Source organism: Sebastes umbrosus, chromosome 3 (assembly GCF_015220745.1).
Source record: "Sebastes umbrosus isolate fSebUmb1 chromosome 3, fSebUmb1.pri, whole genome shotgun sequence".
NCBI classification, from domain to species: domain Eukaryota; kingdom Metazoa; phylum Chordata; class Actinopteri; order Perciformes; family Sebastidae; genus Sebastes; species Sebastes umbrosus.
In genome coordinates, this window is record NC_051271.1 from 12440852 (window position 1) to 12463423 (window position 22572).

At 39.2% G+C, this 22572-nt stretch overlaps 2 protein-coding genes and 1 pseudogene across 5 annotated transcripts; all 3 read left to right on the forward strand.

Moving 5' to 3' along the window:
• Window positions 1-1708: 1708 nt before the first annotated feature.
• LOC119484895 lies at window positions 1709-4783 on the forward strand (annotated as a pseudogene).
• Window positions 4229-21901, forward strand: LOC119485781 (intelectin-like). Of its 4 annotated transcripts, none has more exons than XM_037765537.1 (9): window positions 4229-4234; window positions 17920-17931; window positions 18313-18399; window positions 18497-18643; window positions 18861-19108; window positions 20035-20193; window positions 20744-20861; window positions 21312-21418; window positions 21501-21901. In XM_037765537.1, the coding sequence occupies exons 3-9, from the start codon at window positions 18315-18317 to the stop codon at window positions 21642-21644; spliced, it is 1008 nt and encodes a 335-aa protein (XP_037621465.1). In that variant the 5' UTR covers window positions 4229-4234; window positions 17920-17931; window positions 18313-18314; the 3' UTR covers window positions 21645-21901. The 4 variants fall into 4 exon arrangements, with proteins under 4 accessions (XP_037621465.1, XP_037621467.1, XP_037621466.1 ...); XM_037765539.1 differs by lacking the exon at window positions 4229-4234 and having other exon boundaries at window positions 17885-17931; window positions 18497-18518; window positions 18567-18643; XM_037765538.1 differs by lacking the exon at window positions 4229-4234 and having other exon boundaries at window positions 17885-18399; window positions 18497-18518; window positions 18567-18643.
• LOC119485780 (D(1) dopamine receptor-like) lies at window positions 6629-10677 on the forward strand. The gene has a single exon (XM_037765535.1). The coding sequence runs from the start codon at window positions 6702-6704 to the stop codon at window positions 8079-8081; it is 1380 nt and encodes a 459-aa protein (XP_037621463.1). The 5' UTR covers window positions 6629-6701; the 3' UTR covers window positions 8082-10677.
• Window positions 21902-22572: the final 671 nt, after the last annotated feature.

The window sequence follows — 22572 nt, forward strand, 5'->3', positions numbered from 1 at the left end:
GTGTGTGTGTGTGTGTGTGTGTGTGTTGTGAGAGAGAGAGCTGTGGGGAGAGAGGGTATTAAATTTAGAGTGCACTGTCATGGCAGTATGTTGTGTCTGAACAATACTTGTTAAGATAGCAGGTAGAGGAGGGGCAATGCAATACTATTAGAATATGCTGTCTTAGGTAAAACAAAAATGAAATGAATAGTTTGACATTTTGGGGAACAAACTTATTTGCTTCTTGCAGAGAGTTAGATGAGAAGATCGAGACCACTCTCATATCTGTACGGTAAATATGAAGCTACAGCCAGGCTATTATTATATTCATATTAACCCTCGGAGTTATCCCTGGCATCGGAGACCAGAGGTGTCACTATATGCTTGTTACATGCATAGTGTCCTTTCAAAATAAACTTCTGTTTTCACGGGAACTTAGGTTTAGGCAACTCAACCACTTAGGTAGGGTTAGGAAACGGTCGTGGTTGACGTTAACTTCACTGACTAGCAACGTACAAGTCATGTGACTAACGACTGACGTGACAAAATAAGTCAATGTGTTGGTTTCCAATGCACTTACCAATCAGTGGTATTTGACGAGTTGGGAGTGAGAACCGCTTGTATTAACCGCTATGGGTAACGCTTTACATTACAGCCTGTAACGTACAGCGTATTGCTCTGGAGTTACGGTGTAATCTTTTGTACTAACGGTGTACCAGTACAGTAATGGTAAATGGACTTGCACTTATATAGCGATTTTCTAGTTTTTCGACCACTCAAAGCGCTTTACACTACATGTCAGCATTCACCCATTCACACACATATTCACACCGATGGCACAGCCTATGGGAGCAATTTGAGGTTAAGTGTCTTGCTCAAGGACACTTCAACATGTGACCGGAACCTCCTACCTTCCGATTGGTGGACAACCTGCTCTCCCTCTGAGCCACAGCTGCACATACCAATACATGTAGGTACTAAGGAACAAGATGTGAACTGTATTTTACTACTTGGTACCTATTCTATTATTACTGGATATGTAGCACACTACTGTCCGTCATGGATACTATCGCTTTCTATATTTACATACTCTTCCGTCGCTCGTTATTTTACATTGCTAGCTCTGAGCAAATTATATACACGCCGAAGGGTTTAACGTTTTCCCAAATAACTTTTGTGCAGAGAAGATAACTTTCAGAGATCGTTTACTGTGACCAGCTACCAAATAACATATTTTGACATCAATTTACATGCAGAACCGGGTTCACTATGATAGTATCATTTTAATTAAATACAGACAAATATATTTTATCTTGGCTTTTAGTGGATGGTTTACCATTTACAATGTGCACTTCCATTGTTGTGTGACGTCAGACAACTGCATCTTGTGAAGTCTGGGTAGATGTATTTGCCCCGAGTTCACAAGTAGGAACTCCGACTACGAGTGGCGTTCCATGGTACTTTTTCTAGTAGGAGGACGGAAATTTTTGTTCTCCCTCTGTTAGCGTGGAATTTTCTCTGCCTGACATTGCTCTTATGAGCAATGTAGCTGGACAACGCCCAGCCTGTTTAACCTGTTGATTCTTGTAACCTATATATAGTCAAGTGTAGTGTTCGCTGCACAGTGAGTAAAACTCATCTGAACCAGCCACAGAATTGGAGCTGAAAGAATTTTTTTCTTGCACTACATTCAAAGAGAAGCATTTCTTTGAATCTTAAGAAAATCATCATGTCTGTCCTCTTGTCTGAAAGCCTCAGTCTTCACAAAAGAGTCAAGAATCACTATCTGTCTCTTACCAAAGGTACAGAGTGCCTGGTGACGTACATTTGGATTGATGAAACTGGAGAAAATCTAAATGGCAAAACTATGACTCTGTACAAAGAACCAACAGGAATCAGAGGTATAGTAGAATGAAATAATGGACACTGACTGTCACTTTGTAGTAACTGTAGTTATTTTTAAAGGGCTTTAGGTAGCATTTTTGATGTCTTTCATAATGTTTAAATATTGTATCTGATGTGTTGCTGTTTCCAGGCTGTTCTCATACACTGCTCGTAGGAAATCTCTCGAGGAATCATTGAGGACATGCCTTCATTTTCAATGATGTCCAGAGTACAATGTTATGCCTATGTTAATCCATACATGCACTGCATATAGTTGAATAGTCACTTCTATTGCTATTGTACATATTCAGCTCTAGTAATCACTAGTCATGAAGTATTCTAGTTTATGGGAGGAACAGAAGCCGTCTCACTGGAGAGCATTTCTGCACCACAATCTGCTGCTGCTGAATTGGGACTCAAACTTCAGCACAAATTTAAGTTTTGCTAGTTTTATTTATTTTTACACTTTATTAAACTTCAGGGAGATATTGTTTTTTTATTTATTAAAATTATCGTTTAACTCTATAAGAACCTGGGGGCTCCCTGCACTTTTTGTTTTAAGATAATGTTGAAAAGTTCTCTTTTAATTAAACATATGATTTAAGGCATTTCCACAAAGTTTTGTGTTATTCCCACCAAAATATTGGTTATCGGTCTCCTTGATTACTAATAATCGGTATCGGTCCTGAAAAAAACATATCTGTCGATCCCTAGTAAGATGTTATACTAACTGTTGTATGAGGATACATTGCTGTTTCATATGACCATGTGTTAATAACTCCCTGACAGATATCCCAGAATGGCATACTGCCTACCTTGTTGAGACTTCTGGGACTGTGGTCGAAGTCATTTTGGTCCCGGTGAAAATGTTTCGAGATCCTTTCAATCTTGACCCCTATAAATTGGTTCTGTGTGAAGTACTTGACATCAACCGTGTCCCCGAAGGTAACATATTTCAGTGTTGACTGAGAACTCAAAAGTATCAGCTACATGTACATATAGAGGACCATACTGTAAGAGGCCCAAAGTTTGGTGTGCTGCACTTACTGATTTTGAAATCTTTGTTTTACTTTTTCTACACAGGAAGTAATCAGCGTTCACAGTGTGCTAAAGTCATGGAGGAAGTTAGAGAACATCAGCCCTGGTTTGGGATGGAACAGGAGTACACACTGTTCGGTTTGGATGGACAGCCCTTTGGTTGGCCTTCTCAAGGATGCTCAAAAACTGGTGTGATTAAAAATAGATATATGAATATTGGATTGAACGAGAATAACATACTGTATATTGAGAGTATTATATATTATTGTATTTCTTTCTATAGTTCAAAATGTATTATGTCATATTTTCAGTATCAAATTTGTATAGTGCTTTTTAATTGTAACTGTTTTCTCACCAAATCTTGTTTTGTGTTGGTTTTATTTTTCAGCACATTGCGCTGTGGGCATTAACAAAGCGTATGGAAGAGACATCGTTATCTGTCACTATAGAGCCTGTCTGTATGCTGGTGTAAAGATCTGTGGCACCAATGGAGAATTATTACCCTCCCAGGTAACAGCTCACCTGACTGGCGTTGAACTATTCGTGTCATAACCAATGCATTGCCTCAAGATGTTCCGCATGCTGATCATCATAGACACTGAAACTGGTTCAGCCGATAAACTGGTTCACCACCATCGACTTAAAGGACGCATACTTTCAAGTCAAGGTCGCGACAGGGTGTACATCCATCAGGCTCCACCCACTGTACCCAGACAGTCCAGTAGAGGGCGGTGCCTGTGTGAGTTAGAACGAAGGTTACGATATTGTAACCCTAGTTCTATAAGCACAGGGCCCTGTTGCTCCCACACTGCTCGCTGAAGAGGGTGTGGGATGTCTGACAGCGGTGGACGCTGCCTTATATAGTGTGGGGTCCGCACATATTTGGGTTGGCACATCCTGATTGGCTGGGCGATTGGGTGGGCGAATGCGTGCAAGTGATTGGAGGAGAGTATTACCCGTAGAGTCCAGTAGAGGGCTCCGCCTGTGCTTATAAAACAAGAGTTACAATATCGTAACCTTCATTATAAATACTCAGATGTCTCCTTTGCTCTCTGTGATTGGTGTTTTTGTCTCATTAGTGGGAGTTCCAGGTCGGCCCATGCGAGGGGATTGAAATGGGAGATGATCTGTTGATGGCCCGCTACATTCTGCACTGTGTCTGTGAAGAATTTGGGGTTGTTGCATCCTTGGATGTTAAACCCGTTGAGAGCAGAGAGGAAACATCAGGCTGTCACACCAACTTCAGCACCAAGGAGATGAGAAGCGAAGGGGGACTTCAGTAAGTCTAATGACACGTGACAAATATCCAAAATACACCAATCGTGTGCTCTTGGTGCACAGCAAATAGACATTTAAAAATAGATGCATCAATAAAAATTTGTTCTCTGTGAAATTACAGGCACATTGAAGAAGCAATCAGAAGGCTGAGCAAGTGTCACTCTCAGCACATTCGTGTCTACGATCCACACAATGGCGCCGACAACATGAGACGCCTCACCACTCAATGCGCTACCTCGCGCTATATCTCCAGTTTCCATGACTTCACTTCAGCCATAGGCTCTCGTACTGTTAGTGTTCGCATCCCTGACCATGTCAGTCAGATGGGCTGTGGTTACTTTGAGGACAGACGTCCTGTTGCCAACTGTGACCCTTACGCTGTGACGAGAGCCTTGGTTGAAACCTGTCTGCTGGAAGCCCCGGGGGAAAAATGATGTGCATTAATGTATTGACAACTTTGCATGTAGTAATGTGTCTTTGTGAAATTTCAAAGACATCTGACACATTTGCAAGTCCAAATGCAGACATTTTTTGTGTTGCATGAATGAGGTGAAAAATAAAAAATAAGATCAATTACAAATTAACATCAGGCCTGTTCTTTCCTGCAGAGACATGTTAGGTCTAGTCAAGTTGATTTGTACAATTATAAAGTTTGAAATAATAAATAATGGCAAGCAGTTTATAATACAACAACACCATTATCATAGGTTATATTAATAAGTCCACAAATATAAGTTCAGGGAATGGGTACAGTGAAATCAGTCAAATGAAATATGTATAAATATATTATATATATATATATATATATATATATAGTATAAAAAGCAGACAAATAAGTTGAATATCTGTTGTTCACATAAGTTCAATGTACCAGGTGGATGGGAGAGAGACAGCGGAAGGGAAGTGAGGTGTGATGGATGACATCATCTTGGATGACTTATCATTTGTGATTAAATTAGTCCTTTTAGCTCCCATTTTCTCAGCTACACACACTGTGACATTTATATTCAGTTAATTTTAGGTAAATATATGGATGGCTTCATAGATATAGCAGGTATGGAAGACTGGGCTGCCAACATGCACTTGGCAAAGAGAGAAAATAAATCACATTGGAAACAAGCAATCACTATAATTAAATCCTTCATATAATTGTTCTCCGTGTCCCCAAGGTCTAGGGTGGGTGGGATGGGAGAGACCCAAACGGAGGGATTTGTGGTAGGGGGGAGGGTGGCGTAGAAGTTTATATTTAAATGTCTTTCTGTTGTTGTTTGTTTGTTCTTCTTCCTGTTTGTTTTTTTCTTTTTCTGTAGCTGCTTGCCAATTTTGTATTGATTAATACATGGACATTTGTGATTGTTCTTTTACTCTATTGGTGATCCATCAAATTGTAACCCCACCCTATATAATTATGCTTAAATATCAATAAAAAATTGATCACAAAAAATAAGTTGAATATCTGTTGTTCACAATAAGTACAATGTATGGGAGAGAGACAGGGGAAGGGAAGTGAGGTGTGATGGATGACATCATCTTGGATGACTTATCAATTGTGATTAAATTAGTCCTTTTAGCTCCCCTTTTCTCAGCTACACACCCTGTGACATTTATATTCAGTTCATTTTAGGTATATATATGGACAGATGGGCTTGCTCTCTATTGTTTGATCTAATTCTATTTAGGTCTGCACAATTAATACAAATTTTATTGAAATTGTAATATTGGACTACTGCAATTTTCAAATCGCAGGAGGCGCAATATTTGTTAAAGGCAAAATGTGTTTCAAAAATACCATTTTGAATTAAATATTGTCGCGCTGTAGAGATGTCCTGGCCTACACATCATACTCTACAGACTTAACAAAACATCTTTGTTTGGCACAGATCCCTGCAAAAATCAAACCATAATCATTTAAATGGTTTTCAAAGAAAATTAGAATAATGATGTAAAAATTATTATCGCAATGTATTTTTTCAAAATCATTCAGCCCTAATTTTAATGTGCAGTTTTACTCCTAAGTTATTTTCTAGTTCTAATATGTATGACCTGTTTTTACCTCAAACATAAGCATGATAAACCTGAAGCTATCCTTATTGCCTCCCCACTGCACAGTCTCCCATCTCAATTTTTCCTTCCCTGGTTTTTATTACATCCTCTGTTACTAAGGTCAAAAATCTTGGTGTGACTTTAGACTGCACCCTCTGTTTTGAAACACACATCAAAAACATCATCAAAACGGCCTTTTTACACATAAACAACATCTCCAGACTAGTGCTTGACATGTTTTTGGTTTCTCACATGTCAAACTTGTCTCAGAGCAGTGTGTCTCTGTGCTGCGTGTTGTCAGCAGAGCAGTGAGTACCAGCTGATGGTGCATGTGGTCCTCCAGTAAATCTGCTCTGCGCTCGGAGCAGCAACACAGATCAGTCCGGACTGGAGCAGGACGCACGGCGCTCGCTTTCTCTCTCTCTCTCTCTTTCTTGTCCTTTTTAGTTTCCACATATGGCGGAGCTCAGGACCAGGCAATGAATAACACAACCGGCTCGGTAGGAGCTGGCAGCCTGGAGGAGTTACCGGCGCACCGAGCTTTAACCGGCTGCGTCCTGGCGCTGCTCATCGTCTGGACGCTTTTCGGCAACTTCACCGTTTGCGCAGCTGTTTATCGCTTCCGGCACCTGCGCGCCAAAGTTACCAACATCTTCATCGTGTCTCTGGCTCTGTCGGACCTCCTGGTCGCGGTGCTGGTGATGCCGTGGAAAGCTGTAACTGAGGTGGCTGGTTTCTGGCCGTTTGGCGGGTTCTGCAAGACCTGGCTGGCCTGCGACATCATGTGCTCCACGGCCTCCATCCTCAACCTGTGCGTCATCAGCGTGGACCGATACTGGGCCATCTCCAGCCCCTTCAGCTACGAGAGGAGCATGAACAAGAAGGTGGCTTCTGTGATGATCGGCGTGACGTGGACGGTCTCCGTGGTCATCTCCTTCGTGCCCGTGCATCTGAACTGGCACCGTGCAGAGATGGGTAAGGATTTGGCACTTCATGGTGAGAGTGTTGTTGTTGGGAGCTGTGACTCCAGCTTGGGTCGCACGTACGCCATCTCCTCCTCTCTCATCAGCTTCTACATCCCGGTGGCTATTATGATCGTCACGTACACCCGCATCTACCGGATAGCCCAGATACAGATCCGGATGATATCTTCTCTGGAGAGAGCTGCAGAGCATGCACAAAGTTGCCGCTCGGATGCTGAACTTTGCCCTGACTTGTGCACGGAAATAGGTGCCAACTCATACCAGTCACAGATGAGTCTCCATCCTGATTGTCAGCGCTCTGATCAGTCCCACCGGGAGCTCAAAGTGTCCATCAGAAAAGAGACGAAAGTCCTGAAAACTTTAAGCATCATCATGGGTGTGTTTGTGTGCTGCTGGTTGCCCTTCTTCGTCCTGAACTGCGCGCTGCCTTTCTGTCCCGGACCGGAGCACCCTGGGGCGCAGCGTGGACCTTATTGTGTCAGTGAAAAAACCTTCGATGTCTTCGTGTGGATCGGCTGGAGCAATTCGTCCCTCAACCCGGTGATCTATGCGTTCAACGCGGACTTCAGAGACGCCTTCCTGCGCCTGTTGCGCTGTCGCGGACGAGGCTGCTGCTGCTGCTGCTGCGCCGCGGTGAGCGCAGCGGTGGAGACGGTGATGGTGAGACACGAGGCCGGACACATGAAGCAGGAGAGTCCGCTGAACGTGAAGCAGCTGGACGTCTCCTCCTGTGCCAGGAACACCAGGGGGAGCGAGGACAGCGGGAACACAACGGTGACTGTGTTTTATCACCGAGGGACAACCTCGGAGCAGGTGACGGACACGGAGGAAAGTAACGACAAAGACAGACTGACGCAGATACCCATAGGACTATGAATGAAACCATTTATGAAATCCAATGTGCGAGGTCAGGGAGCAGGACAGATATGCAAAGGTGGAAAGGGTGCACAGTGAATTTACTTCTCTTTTCTTTGTCAGTCAAACATCCATCTCTGCAACAGGGTGTGAAAGAGAGGGACTCAGTCTGGAGATGTTCTTTAGGTGGAAAAAGGCCGTTTTGATGATGTTTTTGATGTGTGTTTTAAAACAGAGGGTGGAATCCAAAGTTACACCAATATTTTTGACCTTAGTAACAGAGGATGTAATAAAACCAGGGATGTAAAAATTGAGATGGGAGACAATAAGGATAGCTTCAGATGTATCATGGTTAAGTTTGAGGTAAAAACAGGTCATACATATTAGAACTAGAAAATACATGTGCACACCCAACCCCAGTTTACAGGGGCAGGAATCAAAAAAGCAAAAGCACAGTGAATTTACTTCTTTGTCTTTGTCAGTCAAACATCCATGTGTACAAAAAGCAGCTATAGCAAAAAAGCTCCAACTTGGGGGATCACATGATACAAAATAACACCCATTATCCCTATTTCTACCATTCATATAAGATAAGATAAGGTATACTTTTATTGTCCCAGTGGGGAAATTTTTCCTGAACTCCGTCCAACTGCAGTTACAAACACTAAATTAAAACAGCATCAACAACAATAATAAACGATTCCACACAAGACAGGGAAACAGTTCCACAGAAACAGATGTTTCAACACATACACAATGGCACATACTATCACACACACCATGGCAGGTATTGCACCCAGGTGGTGCACTGCACCGTCCACCGTCTTGCCCAGATTAGTACAGATTAGACAGTATTGCACAGACAATAGCCCAATATTACACAGATGCAACATATTACACTGTCCCAATTTAACATATTGCACTGTCCCATTTTAACATATGCACTGTCCCAATTTAACATAGTGCACTGTCTAACCATATTGCACTGTCATTGTGATAGCTTTATGTTTTGAGTTCTTGAGGAGTTTAATAGACATCGGCAAGAATGAATGTTTGTAACGGTTCAATCTGCACCGTGGGACTCTATATCTCCTGCCGGAAGGTAAAAGTTGGTACTCCTGATTTAAGATGTGAGTTGGGTCTGATATGAAAAACTATGTGTTTTCGGATAACTGTGAGTGTTGGAGCTGTTATTTTTTTTTATCTGTCTGTGGGTTATATGGCTCATTTTTGTTCACATGGATGTTTACCCAAAGGCTTTGTAGTCTTTGTAAAACATGTCACATTTGTGGGAGCTTGCAAAATTCAATGTGAGGACAAATATAGACGGGTCCGGATGGGTAAATAAAGCGAGGCCCTCAGCAAGAGAAATGAGTGAGTTTTACAATATTTTTTGTAGCTTAAGTTCAATCAATTAAAAAAAGAAAGAAGTAATTTTAGTTTTTTCCTGCCATGTGGCGCTTATTCGAGTCATTTTCTAAGAAACAGCCATATATGCCAAACAAAACTGAGTAAGACAGGCACCTGTAGGATGGTTAAAGGCTTGAATCAAGCTGGGACAGGTGCAATCATCTCTCCCTCATTCATAGTTTTCTCAGTCTCAGTGTTTAGATTAGACTTGATGCTGTACATGAATGATAAAACACCTTAAATTCACATTGCTGAATTAATATGCCTAATTTCAAGAGAATTCTCAGATGAAATTTCACCGCAAACAAGTGAAATATCTCCCCCCGTTTTACTGGGAAAATACTGATTTACCAGTGAGGATGGGGGTATTGTTGCAGTGTAGCTTCCATTCCCCACCACAGAGAGACAGAGGACAGGATTTCTCTGAATCTCTAGAAATGGGATTATGTAACTAACTCACATTAGCACCCGTCAGCTGTGCATCTTGTATGGATGCACGGTGCACTCTGTTCCCCCCCCCCCCTTCCATCTCCTGAAAGAAACACACATGAATAATTTGTAAAGGTTGTTCCTGTGAAAGAAGCCCTGACCAGTGAGAACACAGAAGCTTTTACAGTGACAACCCTGCTCTGTGATGAACTCTCTACAGATTAACATCTGTTCATTTTTGTTTAATGAGTATTCCTTGTTAGTGTTAAAAATGAAAGCGTGTGTTACAGCCTCAAGGAGCCTCAAGTCTTAATGGAGCCAACAAGATTTATGATTCCATCCTGAGCTGCAAATATTTTTGTGGTGGTTGTGATTGAATTACTATTAGGCCCACCGAATGCAAAGGAAGGTTCTTTTGCGAAACTTTTTCGCTTTCTTGCCGAGAGTTAGATGAGAAGATTGATACCACTCTCATATCTGTCTGGTAATGAAGCTATCTAGAGCAACTTAGCTTAAAGCATGTATATTATGTGCTTTTTAGCAATATACGTATAAGAACATATATTTCTATGAAGTGAAAGGCAATTATACGTTCCATTGCAACGCCAGCGCCCAGCAGCAGAGCTACGCCTCCGCTATTTTGGACTGTAATCAAGGTGACTACCATAATGACACCAGTTAAACGTCCGCCTACAAAGTGCCGTACAAAAGTAAAACAAAATGATTTATATTTTATTGTCATAATTTTAATGTCTCTACCGAAATAACCTGTGTTGAACGATAAAAATATTATAAATATGCATACTATTATAACTATTTACTTACTTACTTATTTATTTATTTAACTTTTTTGCCCGGCTGCTTCCCAGAGGAGCATAAAGTGATGAAAAAAAGTGCAATAGACATAAATGGAAGTTAGAAAAATCCAGCACACAGATTTTGAGAGCAATTTCAAACTTTTTCATGTCAAGGACCTCCAAAATCGATGTACAATAGACCTCAGACCATGGATGTATAAGAGGTTGTGCCCTGTGCTTTTGCCCTGCGTGTTAATAAATTGCCTTTAACTACATTAAATTCTGTTTACGTCTGTTTAAGCTACTAGCACTACTAGCTACTGGCCGATAGCCAGTTGTTTGGGAACAGAGACGTTAATACATCCACCACGGTACAGACCTTACAGCATACAGCCCATGGGTGTATTATGTAAGGGATAATGTACAGCGAGCCGGTCATTGTTGTGAAAAAATCCCCAACAGGGTGATGCTGCATCGCCGATTGTTTCTATAATTGGTACAAAAACTGAGGTGGCTTATGAAAACCACAATAGGACTACGCTATTTCACGGGGGGGGGGGGGGTTACTGTAGGCTACAGTATGTGCCAGAGCCAGGCAACCAGCAGAGTTAGCGTTACTCCCAGCTGAGAAATTGTAAGGCACCAAGGTATTGTGAGCTTTAGAGGTACTATTAGGCAGATTTTGTTACCTTTGGACAGAGCCAGGCTAGCTGTTTCACCTGTTTCCAGTCTTTATGCTAAGCTACGCTAACCAGCTGCTTGCTCCAGCAACATATTTACCGTATAGATTTGAAAGCGGTGGATCTACTCATCTAACTCTTAGCAAGAAAGAGAATAAACGTATTTCCCCAAAATGTCAAACCGTTCCTTTAAAGTACACCACATATTATGGATTAAAAACTTAATTTAATTAATTTTTCTTAATTTGTAATTCCACTGAAAATGTATACAGTTATCACATGTATTATCTCTATTAGGCACCAGTGATAACATGTTTGTGTTTATTCTGATTATGCAGGAATGAGAAAACACAGAGGTGGTGGTACAATGTACTGTATAACTGTATGTGTGCAGCCTTTTGGTATTCACTGTGTAATAGGCTTGTAACCTACATCCATCAACTCTAGGCGCCTCAAACTGTATGTAAGAATAGTCACCATACCAAAGAGGATTAATAAAACATAGGTCAAATGCATTTTTTAAAACGTGTCTACCATTTACAGTCGTCGTATGTAGGTTGCTGAGTGAGAAAAATCATTACAGGCCCGACTGAAGTGCAGTTCAGAGAGGAGTGTGCGGGGTCCTTTCTCTGAGGAATGATAAAGTGATTACATCTATTAATATTGACTGACTAATGGCTGTCCTTGTTTCATTCTCATGTCAACCAAAAATGGGCTCACTTCATCAAGGGTGGTTGTGTTTGCCTGGAGAAACTTTTAATGGGTCACACCTACAGTACCAGCCGTGAATGCGTGAGTTGAATGAGCCCTCACGACAGGACAGAGAGAGAGAGAGTTACAGGGAGTTTCAGAAGAAGCTGTTAATTGTGTGAGCCTACTTCAGGTAGCCTACTACTAGGCCTACTGCTCTGAAGCCACAGCATACAGGGGTTTTCAAGAAGAGTTTTGAACAATTTATTTATCCCAATTTAATAAGACAATATTATCAGAACAGCAACAACACAACAGAAAAAGAAACCAATCAGGCGGTTCAGCTGATACCTCCAAAATAACATATGTTTACGTTCAAGTGAAAAAGCCCTCTAGCAGTTATAGGAATTATGACTCTTGGCCACAAAGTTCACAGAGGGAGGGGGTTGGGGTGGTTGGATGAGTCGACAAAACGTCAGAGGCCGCTGTTTGTTTCCTGTTACCAAAAGTCAACATTGGTTTCTTTTAACCATGACCGATCTTTCCTTAACCCTAACCACATTGCTTTTGTGCCTAAACTTAACCAAACCTTAAAAATGCTCCAGACCATTAATATAGCAGCAATCAACTATTGTCTATGTAAAGATATAAAGGAAGAATGTCTACCTGAGCAGAGAATGAAGCCTCTCGTATTTACAAATACAAAATTGACTGAACAAATGTTATAATTGTTTTCCGCATCCTTGTAAATAGCTTATTGAATGAAAAATGTGCATCTATAGATATAGATTGTTGGATTTGCTTTGACCCCCCCTGTACTGTCTTTTCTCCTCTGATCCAGTTTGTGAAGTCTTTCTGTCCAAAAGACCTTATAATGGCCTTCAGTCTCTCTGGGGACATGGGATCAGGTCGTTGCTATAATCCTGGTACTGGAGGGAGAGGTCTCTGCATTATTACAAATATACGAAGAACACATTAAGTCCAATTTAGTCCTGGATTACAATCATGTCTATAAACGCACAACACATTTTTCTTTATATCCTTTATGTTTAAGAAAGCTCAGACCAAGACCACTCTGAGTGAACACTGTGTATTGTATGTGTGTGTTTTATTTATGACTGTGTGTGTTCAAGTCAATGAAGGTTTCCGGTAGAAAAGTGAATCAGGTCAGATAAGATTAGAATATCGGACAACACTGAGAAAAGAAAAAGGAGAAGCAGGAGGGAGAGAAAGTGTGTGTGTGTGTGAGAGAGAGAGAGAGAGAGGGAGAGTGAACTATAAAGAGGACAGAAGAAACATGAGGATTTAACTGAGAAATATGGAGGCTTTTAGGGTCAGGGAAAATGCAGGTTCATAAACAGATTACAGTGAAACCTAAAATTAAAAAAAATAAATAAATACAATTTTCCTTTGGTAGCCTATAGCTTCTATTTAACCGTTTCAATCATTAATAATTCAAGTTTAATCTGAGTTGCAAGAGGACAGAGTAAAAGATGAGAGAATTCCAGCCTGGCAGACAGACCTTTTCACCTTTTAAATATTCATTTATATAATTTATATAACATTACTATACTAAATTAGTGATATTTGTAGTTAATTTGCAGGTTTCTTCAATCTCGAGAGCACAGGTCTTTTTTTTTTCTAATAGTCATTTTAGATTATATCAAGTCAATATTCAAGTTATCAATACAATTTTATAATATTTCACGTACAAAGTATGCACCTATAGAGGTTATTGGTTATTGTAGGCCATCAACAACCATGTGTACTACATTCTAGATCAACCCTCTGAGACCCACAGTAGACCCGTTTTTGTTTTTTTTAGGGGGGTACAGGGGTTCTTTAGGGGAGATAGCAGGTCAACAGAAGATGTCACATAGAAGTGGTGTACATCATCTGAAAGCTGGGGACCTGAAGATTAATTTGAGAATCAGCTCAGCACTATGTGACAAGTTGTTTTAGTCATAAATTACTTACGTTTTCTAGTTTCATATGATATCTGTATAGCTTCACTCTAGCTCTCTAGCAATGCCGCAGGTTTCAGGGGGTTAAGTCACTCAAATATAGGTACATATATGTTGTGACATATAGTAAAGACACGACTTTACATAAACATTTTAAATTTAGCCTCAGGTCTACAAGCCTAACAAAAACTGAATCTCAAGAGTAGAAGCAAATAGCTCTGAAGGGATTAAATTAAGGAACTTAGATAGAGATTGAAAACACATGGTAAAGAGTAAAATAAAAGAAGCCACAATTATTTATCTTAAGATTTCATTAACAAGAAGTTAATATTTCCAGCAGACAGCTACATGTGGTTGGTGCAGCTGGGAGTGCACAGCTGGCTGCCGGTTCTCATTCCTGCTGCTGTGTGAAGCAGTTGAATTATTAGTGAACGCCTCTCACAGTGTCCGTCTAACTTCTAAAAATAGATCAGAGAGAGACACACAGAGAGAAAAAGAGTAGTTGTTGTTTGTTTCTATCTGGTCAGAGAATGACCCTGATACATTCAAGAGGAAAGTGAAATCCAGCAGCCGAAATCAGAACCTCTTCACTAAGTTGTATTAGAGGAATTTAGTTTAATAAAATAACACAACCAATTTGTATTCGTGAAAGTACACTATGAGAAATACATATCCCATTTTGATTAATCAAACGAGATATAAAACAGCATCATAAAGAATAAAAACATTTTTGACCAGCTAGTAGCCTATATTAAGTAATTCAAATCCAGCCTTTACCAGCTGCAACATTAAAGAGATGTACACATTAATGTAATCAATAATTATAAACCAACAATAGATATTTTTCTGAAATGGGCCATTCTGCATAATGAATACTTTTACTTTTGGTACTTCAAGTATATTTTGATGCTAATACTTTTATACTTTTACTCAATTAAAGTTTTGAATGCGGGACTTTTACTTGCAACAGAGTCCTATTACACTGTGGTATTGCAAATTTTCACCCACTGGTTACAACACAGGGGAACATCTTGTTACGGAGAGTCCAAAATTAGTCAACAGTAAAAATAACATTTAACCAGTTGATGATTAACAATTACTGGCTGTCAGCTCAGCTCAAACTTTAAACTTTGCTCTCACAAGAGTCACATGACCATAACAAATATGTTGTCACTGCCTCTGTCGCATCTTTTAAATCACTTTTAAAAACTCACTTTTTTCAGAGTTGTTTTGTGCTTTTATTTATGTTTTAAAATTTGTGATTTTATTTATGTTTTGTGGGACGAACTCCTGTTTGGTCTTCTACTTTCAACATCTACAAATATTAAAACAAAATACTTATTTGGAATATTGAGTGTAGCTGCTAGAAAAGCAATCACTAAGAAATGGCTTAAACCAGATACCCCATCATTAGAGAACTGGTATAATGTAATTTAAGAAATATTTGCAATGGAAAGAATTACTTTCTCAATGAGGCTTCAAGAAACTAAATTTGAGGACATTTGGAAGGAGTGGAAAAAGTATATTTCCCTAAAACACCCTTCTTTTGTTTAATTTTTATTTTTTTCTAAATGTAATTTTTGTATTATTATTATTATTTATTTGATCTTATTTCTCATGAAAAGCACCCCATGTTCTATTTGTGTGTTTTATAATTTCATTGTAAAAAGTGGAAATGTTGGTTCACTTCATATTTGTATCTAATTAAGTATGTTTATGTAAATGTCTGAGTAAAACCAAATAAAGGAAAACCAAAATGAAAAACAAAAAAGTAAAATCCTCTCTTACCGTTAAGATGATGGAACCCATGATGCTGAAGTGATGTCCTCTCTTTATCCAAGACTGGACGTACAGGCAGGGTCAAATGTGTCGGTAGGAGGCCCGTTTAGGTCCAAAAACAACAAAAAGGTAAAAGAAAAGCCAAGTTCGCACTCTGCAGAGGTCAGAAGTATAGTATAGTATAGTGTTGCACGCCATTATCTCCGAGAAGTTTGGCCAACTTTCCCACCTCAAGATCTCCACCTCACTGATCATTGTGAAGAAGTTAACACAGTTTATAGTCTAAGTAGTATATAAGTCTAATGCTGTGAGGGCCAAAGAGCAAATGTACTACGGAGTATTAGGGCCACATTGAGGGAAAAAAACATCTGAGATTTACAGAATAAAGTCGTAATATTATGAGAATAAAGTCAGAACTTTACAAGAAAAAGTCTTAATATTATGAGAATAAAGTCATAATGTAGCGAGAAAAAAGTCGTAATATTACGAGAATAAAGTCATAACTTTACGAGAAAAAAGTAATAAATTTACAAGAAAAAGATTGTAATATTGCGAGAATAAAGTAATAACTTAACGAGAAGAAAAATCATAATATTACAAGAATAAAGTCATAATTTTACGAGAAAAAAAATAACACTTAAAATTACTACTTTATAATATTATGACTTTATTTTCATAATATTACGATTTTTTCCTCATAATATTATTACTTTATTCTCGAAATCTCAGATTTATTTTTTTTCCTCAATGTGGTCCTAATACTCCGTCCTACCGTCGTACCTTTAGACCTACAACAATGATAAATAAAAATGAAAATGTAAACAAAAAAACTGTTTTTCATTTATATTTTTAAAGATCCACAGGGAGCCACTAAAGAGGAGCTAAAGAGCCGCATGTGGCTCTGGATCTGCAGGTTGCTGACGCCTGGTCTAGCAGGTGACTGTGTGTCCAGGTGTGGTGGTGGTGGTGGTCCCGCATTCAGCAGCAGCAGGTGTGACGTTGGTTGCTAGTAGCAGAGCTAACTAGCATCCTCCGTAGCAGCAAAGCTGGTGCTAGCTAGCTAGCTCTAGCAGCTGAATTCCCTTCGTTGTAAAGCTGTTTTTTGTGGTGAAAAAAACGAAACTAATCAGGGTTGTAGACCCCTTCGGCAGTAGGGGCCCCTTCTTTCGGTGGCTACTACTACTTTCTACTGAATAGCCGGTATTAAGAAGATAAAATCAGCTGATAGCGGCGTCTTTTACCAACATCAAACGTTCGCGGGCCGGCTCGCGCACTCTCAACTGAAAGTCAACTGTTCGTTCCATGGCAACGTCAGAGCCCAGCAGCAAAGCGACACTTCCGCCATTTTGGACTGAAAAAAAAAAACGCCAGTAAAACGGGAAACCTAAAAAGTGCCTGTACAAAAAAAGTAAAACAAAATTATTTATATTCTGTTGTCATATTCTACGGCGGAGTATTAGGGCCACATTGAGGGAAACATTTTTTATTATATTTATTATTATATAATTAATTTTTTATTCAGAGAATAAAGGCATAACTTTACGAGAAAAAAAAGTCGTAAAATTACGAGGATAAAGCCCATTTAGCAGGCGGTTACAGCGTTCTCCCTCAATACTGGACCAATTAAAAAATTCTTGTCCCCATTGGTCACTTAGACACAAAAACATGGGAAAATAGGGTTGAAAAATACAGAAGTTATTCTTTAAGTGTTATATCCTTATTTGTATTCTCCATATTTGTTTTGATTAGTGGGACACAAAGAAGTTATGCTGACAACAACATGTTGTTACCAGCAACCCTTCTCCCTATAATTTGTTTGGCTAATTTATGGCATTTAGTAAACCAGTGAGAAGGTAAAAGGTAAAGGGCAGACAGGATTTTTTATAAAATAGTTAGTTACAACAAGATAATAGAGGACCTTTGGGATCATTATGACTATATTTTAGTACATTTTCATTCAATAGTTTCCTTTTCAGAGTGGTGCAATACAAATTGATGTAATACTGTATTAACCAATTTGCACTTTGAGCTTTGATATGTCAACAAAGACTCATGAACAAGGATATATATAGTTGTGAAGATCAAGAATGAACCATAACACATCTCACAGCGATCAACGCAGGTAGGAAATAGAGGTTTTGTTACAAAAATGGGCATACCGGGGACAGCTTTACGACAACTTAGTAATGTAGTGCTGTTCAGTCTTAATGTACTGATAAAGCTTTGTGGATGAATGTTACTTTAGATTTTTTAATTATGGGAGAAAAAAAAGATTTGTTTTGAAACCTGTCAGACTTTCATTTATCTGTTGATTAAAAGATGTTTTTAGTCTTAATGGTCTCAATAATGCTGGAAAGAACGTTAACACAATAATTTAACAGTGGGAGAATGGTGCTCTGGTTAATTTCTGATATCCGTAGATAGATTTGTCAGGTTTAAATTATTTTGTGTGTCTATTTGATAACATACTCTACTCTAATAGCTACAAATATGCTTTTCACAGACATGTTACACCACATGCTTTCGCTTTTGGTGGTTCTGCTGTTAGTAGAAGATGCTTCATTTGCAGCGGCTGCTTTACATGAAATAGGTAAAAAAACAACATGCAATATCCCACATATGATAATATGTAGGCTACAGCACTGTTATCCAACTTTCTTATTCTATATAATGTGGATTTATTTCAGTAAATGAGGAGCTCACCATCAAGGATGCTGAGATGACTGAGAACCTCACCAGGACAAACTTTGAACTTTTGGACAAACTGAGCAACAGGTCCAGATATGTTGCAAGGAGCTGCAAAGAGATCAGAGACAGATATAATGAACATGAAGGTAAGTAGCCTGTAGGAGATGTCTCTCTAAGCAATACTTGGACATTAAACAAATATAGTCTTTAATGCATTGGAAATGTAAAAGTCTTTGATAAATTCAATGTGTTGCTGTCCCCTCAAACACTTTTGTACAGATTTGGTATACATCTCAACAGCTGATAACCAATAAATTACAACAAATGTTTTTAACTCATTAACACTAAGTATAATGTTTCCAGATGGGTTGTACTTCCTGAAAACTGCTAATGGCATGGTCTATCAGACTTTCTGTGACATGACCACTGCGGGAGGCGGCTGGACGCTGGTGGCGAGCGTCCACGAGAACAGTATTTATGGAAGGTGCACGGTGGGCGACCGCTGGTCGAGCCAACAGGGCAACAATGCTGAGCTGCCAGATGGAGACGGGAACTGGGCCAACAGGAACACCTTTGGAGCAGCAGAGAGCGCCACCTCGGATGATTTTAAGGTACATATACAACTTGAAAGTGGTGGAAAGTAGCTCATTTACTGTATCTATGTAAAATTTTGAGGTACTTTGCTTGTATTATTGCATTTTTTCTACTTTCCAGAGGGAAATATTGTACTTTTTATTCCTCTACATTCACACACTACAAATGAAGTTGAAAAAAAGGTGTAAATCTGTACACACCCACACAGTCGTGAGAAGAAGTCTAATCAGGAAACATAAGTGAAAACTGTGTGGCACATAGAAATAGAATTAGAGTAAAATGGATATTTCCATTCAAATCAACATAGCAGGATGGTCAGAGTTGCGGCCGTATTATGTGTACCGCTGCCATTGCAAAGACCCGTGACAGCGGGCTAATTCATTTTATTTCTAGGGTCAATGTACAGTGCTGAGAGCCAAATGGCAAACAGTTTAATGTTAGTTCTACTCCCATTCTATTTCTATGGCTGGGCCTTTAAGCTCTGCACCAACACACACAGGTGTTTTCAATGATTTTGTGTGATCTGGCCTCTGGTCAGGACTGTACAGGTGTGTCAGACTGTGCTTAGTTGACTTCTCCTTCACTGTCCTACAGTGCAGTGTTGAGCGGGACAACGGGCCCTTTTCACAGCAGCCATTTTGACATGTCATAGCAGGAAAAGCACAATTAGAATTGATACGATTAAAAACAACATTTCGGTGAGCTGGTTCCAGGTTCTTGTTAATGTGCATGCTGACTTTCTGTCATGGCTTTCTGGAACACCTGTACTGGTCAACATACGTTACATTCATCTTTTTATTTGTCAATAAAAATTAAAGGCCAGAGAAGAAAAAAAAATTGCAAAATTAACAATTCCACCGAATGTTTGACTGATAAAAAATAAGTCAAATGTGATCTAAATCACAATTACAATCGTGACATCTGTGTGTGTACACTTTCACAGAACCCAGGTTACTATGATATAGTAGCAAAAGACATGTCTGTGTGGCACGTTCCCAACAACTTCCCTCTGGAGCACTGGAACCTGGCCGCCATCCTCCGCTACCACACCACCAACCGCTTCCTCCAGCTGTACGGAGGAAACCTCTTTGAGCTCTTCACGGTAACTTAGTAACATGTAGTTATGTTAAATTACAGTGTTGGGAGGTAACTAAGTACATTTACTCAAGTATTGTACAATTTTGAGATATTTCTTTTTCTATTTTTTGCTACTTTGTACTTTTACTTCACTACTTTTCTGAGGGAAATGTACTTTTTACTGCACTACATGTATTTCACAGCTGTAGTTAATTTGCAGATTCAGATTAGGTATACAAAATATAATTAACATATGAATTATGATAGTCTATATTATTATAGATTAAGGGCGGTATATAAATGTGTTACCTCCCCCTTTACCAGCTGTTACATGGACATGATCCTTACACCTAAATGCATCAATCATTATAATCCAATTATATAATATTTATTATTCTGGAATGGGCCATTCGCCATAATGAGTATACTTTTACTTTTGGTATTTTAAGTATATTTTGATTGTAAATACTTTTAAGTACAATTTTGAATGCAGGTCTGGCGTATTGCTACTTTTACTTAGATAAAATATCTGATTACCTATATATATATATATATGTATTGTTACATTCTTCCAGCAATATCCAGTGAGATACAACGTTGGCTCGAGCAGCAACAGAGGGCCAGCTATTCCCATCGTGTACGACCATGGAAACATAGAGTCCACAAAAATGTTATATGGACCCAATCCAAGAGGTAAACAACTCATGTAATAAGAGGGAAATGGAGATAATATAGAGCTTTTTCACCAATATGTAGGCTATAGATGGTTTAGAAAAAAACGAAACCAAATTCTTGTATTTTCTTTAATATATTTATTGTTATTGTTGTTATTATATATATATATCTTGTTCTAATTGTTTGTCATTCACTATTATGTAGTCATATTATTTCTGTATATTAATCTTGCGTTCTCTATAACATTGTGACATTTTAACACTATGTAGGTGGAGGCTTCAAATAAGCCCAGTGGGTTTTTTTGCCTCTTCCTGCACTGTATATTATGTATTTATTTTTGTTATGTTTCTGTAGTCTTAATTTGAACAATAAATAAAAAAATAAAAAAATAAAAAATAAAAATAGTTCATCCGGCTATAATTAAGGTAGCTTTTGAAAAACTCATGTTTTTTTCTGTTTCTATGAAAGGAGAGTTTGAACCAGGTTTCATCACATTCAGAGCAATAAACAATGAACGTGCCGCCACGGCGATCTGCTCCGGGGTCAAGCCCATCCGCGGATACAACACTGAACATGTGAGTCAGACAATTCAGCTATCAGTCAACACAGAAACTGATACACAGTGTAATAATCCTGCTGTTGTTTGTGTGTCTCCAGTACTGTATAGGAGGAGGTGGATATTTCTACACTGACCAGTGCGGGGACTTCCCATCATTTGACTGGGACCGACTGGGAAGGGAGCAAGGCTGGAGCGCTTCCAAAGAGATGACTGAGGCTGCTGTTTTACTGTTTTACCGCTGAGCGGACTACTTGCACATGTAGCTTATGACTATGGCATGTTGTAGTCAAATAGATTTCAGTTCAGGTGAAGTCAGGTTTATTTGTGTAGCACTTTATCACAGCATCAGTCTTTATATTAAAGAGAATGAGCCCTGTGCCTCTGCTTGTGTCCGTAAAGAACAGACCTAATATTACGTTAAACACTCATTTGTAATTAAGCCACACACCAGTAGATGGCGGTATTGAACTGCATATTAAAATAAACCATTAACATTGTGCATTTCTTGAGTATTTATTGGGCATTTTTATGCCTTTATTACAGACAGGTGAGAGGTGACAGGAAATGAGAAAGATGCAACAAATGTCTTCAGCCGGCAGAGTGGGCATCTTAACCTCTGACCTTTAACCTCTAACCTCAGGACTATTCAATTACTTTTTTTGCCTTGTATCAAATATCAACTAGTCTCATCCAAGTTTGGCATGATGAAGTTTCCACCCAGACCACTGACCATGACATTGTATTTATCCTTTTAATTCAGTGAAAGTCTCTCTGTACTTAATTATTACGCGGCTGTGTTGAATACTCGATTCTGATTGGTCAATCTACGGTCTGTTATGTCTTTATAGCAGACCGTTGCTATGGCCACAGTTCTGACGTCGGACTCTGGTGGACCGTTATTGTGTCAAATTATTGATTTCTTTGGAAAGTAGCCGTGTAATAAGCGGGATAATGTACAGCTAGCGGGTCATTGTTGTGAAAGGAACCCCTTCAGGGCGATGAGAGACCCCTCCGCCCTGTTGGGGTTTATTTCACAACAATGACCCGCTAGCTGTACATTATCCCTTACATATTAACCAACTACTTAAAAATATTTAAAGTGCTTCTAAATATGGCTTTAATCTCTTGTTATGGTCCAAATACAGTTCTAGAGGCAGCACATTTGTTTTT